Source organism: Etheostoma spectabile, chromosome 14 (genome assembly GCF_008692095.1).
Source record: "Etheostoma spectabile isolate EspeVRDwgs_2016 chromosome 14, UIUC_Espe_1.0, whole genome shotgun sequence".
NCBI classification, from domain to species: domain Eukaryota; kingdom Metazoa; phylum Chordata; class Actinopteri; order Perciformes; family Percidae; genus Etheostoma; species Etheostoma spectabile.
In genome coordinates, this window is record NC_045746.1 from 19,732,267 (window position 1) to 19,737,818 (window position 5,552).

Genomic DNA, 5,552 nt, shown 5'->3' on the forward strand with positions numbered 1-5,552 from the left:
CACACACACACACACACACACACACACACACACACACACAGAGTGGTCTTCCATCATCTATCCCTCCCTTCACTGTCCCACTTTGTTTACATTCTCCTCCCTCCCGGCTGCCCATCTGTTTCTCCGCTCTCTTCTACTCATCTGCACCAAGGTTTAATCACGAGGAGACAGTTTCTGAGGCCCACTCATGATGATGACACTGTGTTTTAACTCAGTACATGTGTTTCCAGTGACAAATGCAGATCACATCCACAGTGGGACAAGCCATCAGTTTGATTTGATTCTGTAAAATATTTGAACAGTGGAAGATTGGATGGCTGTGAAAGTAGATTTCTAAAGAAACACACCACAGATTTGGTGCTGTTCCAAACCACACATCAGTGTGTGTCACCTCATGCAGTCTGAGAGTGCGATAGAAAATGGCTTGGTTGTTGATAGAATCAGGTTTACAGGGTTGATAGATGGGGGATGTGAGGTTTCCAGGCAACATCCAATCTGCTGGGCCTATTTAAATAATTGAAATCAACAGTGGGAGGTGTGTGTGTGTGTGTGTGTGTCTGGGGGGGGGGGGGGGGGGGGGCGGGGGGGTTTAGCTAGCTTATCTCCCTGTCATTTCTGTACGTGGTTGCAGAAGGCATGGAAAATGACTTACCCTTGGCACTAAGTTACTCCGCAAACTGGAAGTGATGTCAAAGTGACCTACAGCGCATTTCAGGAAAATGCATTAACTGGGCTGGGCAATGAAGAAAAGAGAAAATCAAATATCAAAATATTTTAGACCAAATACTTGGAACTGGATACTGTAAGGATACTGTAGTGTGGACTATTGGTGCTTTACAAAATATTTTTGATAATATTCATCAGTAATGTGGCTATGAGACTAAGTGGGTAAAGGCAAATAACAGAACAGTTCAAACAGTCTGGTAAGTTCAGAAATAAATGCAGCCTTTAAAACCGGAAAAGACAACACCTAGCCATATTACGATGGCATTTGAAACCCTGATCAGACACAAACACACACACACACACACACACACACACACACACACACACACACACACACTAGTTAAGGACAGGAGGTTGTGAGTCAGTAAGTATTGATGAAGTATTGACAAACTGAAAGAATTATACAACAAAGTTCATGACCAACACAACATGGAGTATATGATGAAACAACAATCACATACACACATTACATTCATTTAATAAAGAGCTGTGCATTGCAGTACCTTACAACTACAATGACAGTATGTAGTGATATCTAACATAATATCTGTGACACCACAAGTTTAGTATGCCATAATTCCAGTCTCTGGAACTCCGCTTCAACCCATGAAAACCAGCCCCATCACTTTAGTCCCAGAGCAATAAGATTACCATGTGTGTATCTGCTTTTTTCCTGCATGCATGAATTTAAATGTGTTATTTTAATGCATTATTATAGGGAGCCTTTTGAATTGTCTTTGTACTTGAGAAGTGCTTGAAAATGCGACGAGTGTTATTAACGACAGAGCTTTAACAGCATTTACTTAAAGCCAAAGTGAATCTGTTTTTTCATTTTTTATAAATCTTAACTATTCTAAAGACAAGAGCCAGAAGCCTTTTTACTCTCTAATCAAGTTGTAAAGTCAGTGGGCAGTAGGAAAACTTGCAAGTATTGAGACGTTTACAGTTTGGTAACAAAATTAACCGGCCAATCATAAGGTCCAGACTTGCCTGTAGTGCAACGCAAAACTGGCCTGGAAATCCAAATTGATCTGGCTGCTTAAATCAGCTCCAAAGGTCATTGATTTAATATGTGTTAACATGGTTAAACTACAGTTACAACTCAACTGATTCAGTAGTGGGATAACATTTAAAATTCCAACATATTGAGTGAAATAAAAAGCTTTACAACCAACCTATGATGAAACATTAGAAACAAATATTTAATAAGCAATACGCACTGGAAAAAGTGAAAGTTGAATCATCTAACAGTGATGCGCATTTAATTGCTGCAGGACATTTGCACGGCTTAAAACAACAACTGGCTTCACTAAAGAGAACAACTTACATTAAAACAACATAAAGCAATCCAAAAATGTGGTTTTCTGTAGGTATGTTTTTACAGTATTAGTTGTTTTAATATTGAAATGTATTTCTAGTGCACAAGGATAGTCACATATTCTGGTATGAGAATTTTAAATAAGCTTTAGTACAGACAATTATCATTCAGGACTTAAATGAAGATTTCATGATGTTGAGAGATACTGCATGGAGCATCAGTTTTATCATGTACGGAACACACACACACACACACACACACACACACACACACACACACACACACACACACACACACACACACACACACACAATCCTGATTGACTCTACTCCTGAAGCTACCGCACTAAGTGCATTGTGGGATACCGGCAAATGCATTCAACCTTTTGTTCCTCCTGTTGTCCTTCTGTATCTCAGTGTTAAATCTATCAATTTTTTTTCCTGAAGCTCCTTCCTCCGTATCATCACTGCAGCAAACCCCAACATGCCAGCATCTCTTTGTGGCATTCCTCAGCTTCTGCGTTGTTCCTAGTATTCCCCCTTCTCAAGGTGACTCACCACAAAGGCAGCACTTTCTGTCAACAGGACCTCCCAGTAAGGCCTACAGGTGGCTGACCTTCATTTCATTTCTGCCATCCATTCTTTCACCCACCAACATATTTGTTCCCTCTGTCAGAAACCGCTCATATCAATTCAAATGGCACCAGTAGCCTTGTCAACACCCCCCCCACACACACACACACACAACAGCCCTTCCCCATTTATCCAAACCTCCTCTCGTTCTACCCCTCCCAATGGCCTGAACATGGGAGTTTCCATTCTCCGCACTCACTCTGTCCTCGTTTCTTTGACCCATTCATGTCAGAGTTGGGAGCCGTTTTCCGGTGACAGAGCGTCACCTTTTCCACAACTCTGCCTTAATGCACATTGTCCCTCATTAGCAGAGATGGAGAATGATACCATGGACACTGAAGAAATGGAGCGACAGTTATCCTAGTTCATGTTCACATCATTTCATAGGCTCCACATATTAAACCATAATAAAACTTGATGCTATAATGAAAATACTCCTGCATTGTGACAACACAGCAGGCTGTAGGAGATTATGAAATTGAATAAAGCAATATAAGGTTGTAATACCTCACTACAGACAATGGACACTGGATAACACCTGATAAAAACCCTACAAGGATGTAACAGGGATTTTTTTTAGTAGGAATGACGTCATGAAGGAGTCCAAATTTAGTAGCTGAAACAGGATGTCCCCTATGACCTGACAGATCAATGTTTTTGTGAGTCTGCTGGGGGGGAACGAGATGGTGGACGTGTTCGCTGTGTGTCCTTGTGGAGAGCACCTTTGGGACCCACCCATCCCTAACCATAGACCAGAGTGGAACCATTGTGACGTGCTGGTCTTTGCCCATTTGGTACCCAGACCCAAGCCGCCTCTACATCCTCACCATGCCCAGTGGTGTCAATGACAGCGCACCGTGGCATTATGTAATGTTTGAATGGAAAATTTGCACAATCAAAAAATCATAGCCATAGACAATTCATGGTTTTGATGCCCAGCACCCAACCACTTTCACTTCATTATTTCCAAATATTATTACAAATGTAGGATTTTCTATTAGCTGTCCTTTATTAGGAATAAATAACAACACACATGGAATTTAAAAAGAAGCGAAATGGCATGACATTTTACAGTCGGCAGCAGTTTTCTCAATCAGTAGGTTACATATTCCTGTGCGTAATTGAGCGTTTCACTTGTATCTGTCTGGCTGGACTCGCTGTGTCCTCATGCTGTCGGACTAATCGTGTATTTAGGAACTGTGAATTTCCTCGATCGCTGACAGCGGGTCCAGCTCCATGTGCCAGATGTTCGGTTGCTGTAATCTCAATTTTTGGAACCGGTGCACGGAGCAGCACATCTTTGCGCCACTACAATGCCCGTTAGAAAACTTGAAATCCCTTATTTCTAGTTAAAAAAAAAAAAAAAACATGACGGTCAGTCGGCACCCTGGGCCAGTTCTCTGATTTGGAGAAATTGACCAGGAAATCAAACAATGTGTATTTCAAATGATTCATTTTTTTCCTTATGGAAAAACCGCTGCTTCTCATCTACTGAGGACCATAAATCAGGTTTTACAGGTGGACATGGCAGCCATCTCCACCTGTAAATAGCTATTTAATTGATCAAGTTCATTGTAATGTTCCCCATGGGTAGTAGAAATAGTGACAAATTTCTTATTTGAGTGAGAGCAGTGAAGAAGAAAAAAAAAACAGAAAGACAGATCCGTTACCGTAACGACCCTTCACCGGTTCTGGCGCACTGGACTCTTTTTGCGACGGTTTGACTCACAAATTCAATGCATATTGTTTAAAAAAAAAAAGACGCCGTGTTCAGGTAACAAACTTGCCCTCTATAACACGACAATCTTAGTCGTTAGCATAAGTTGCAACGCATATATTCGGTAAGTTAGCTAGCTAAATGACGTAAATGGCAGCCACTTGCAGCACATTCCGAGAGCAATTACCGTTGGACCTGTTTGACAGAAAGATAATTCATGAAGCAATATTGTTTAGGTAGGTTGCCACATATAACGTTAACAAGAACAGAATATCCCAACAATGTCGTTCTAACATCATATGCCAGTGCCTTCATACACGTTAACCCTTTCTTTAACCGACACACTCAGTGACCGTTACCACTGTACAGCTTTTAACAGAACCGACATTTTACAACGTAGTAGCTAGGTAAATAAATCACAAAAGATGTAGCTAGCTCTTACCCCCATTTCGCCGCAGTTAGTCGGGTCTCCTCAGAAGAAGAATCGCTTTTAGGCTTGATTCAACAAGGATAGCTGGCTTTAAGGAGGGTAGAAGTGAAAGGAACAGTCGACTGATAATAGGAAATACTTGTCTCCCTTTAGTTGATAGCGAACTTATTGCTCTACCGACAAAAATCAATTAACTAGCTTAAATAATACCCTAAACCTAATTTTTTAAAGAGAAACGGCTATATGTTAACGTGGCAAGGCAACGTTTCGGCAAAGCTGCACCCAGTTCAGAAGAAAATCCAAAGGGTTGTTTTTTTTCCGGCATACAATGTTAAAATCATATGCATCCGTTGGTGATGCCTCTCCAGCCTTCCCTCTGTAAGGCGCAAATGATGCCAGTGGAAAGTAGATCCGCACAGCAGGTTTCTTTTTCGGATGAAGTCTCCCTCCGCGGCTGTGCCTAGGCTGCCGTAGCACGCAGGGTTCCCTAGTTGTCACTCCGCGGATGTGTCAGTCTATGGTTCAAAGCATAGACTGTATATTTATTAACGGTCTATGTTTTATACCGTCTATGGTTCAAAGAGACTGTTGCTGCGTTTTAATATCGATTAAATACGTTTTTAATCCATCATCCCAGCTTTTAGGCAACGAATTACTTTTTAGAAACAAGGAAATCAAATGATTTTTTTTTTGACATATTAATGCAAGAGAAACAAACATGAGTATAAG

The 5,552-nt window shown here is 41.1% G+C and overlaps 1 protein-coding gene across 1 annotated transcript in view; it reads right to left on the reverse strand.

Annotated features, from left to right (window-relative positions):
• LOC116701903 (sodium/potassium-transporting ATPase subunit alpha-3) overlaps window positions 1–5,236 on the reverse strand; it is a 32,010-nt gene extending 26,774 nt beyond the window's left edge. Inside the window, 1 exon segment of the mRNA XM_074783877.1 lies at window positions 4,836–5,236. Coding sequence (XP_074639978.1) covers window positions 4,836–4,841 — 6 coding nt within the window. The 5' untranslated portion in view covers window positions 4,842–5,236.
• Window positions 5,237–5,552: the final 316 nt, after the last annotated feature.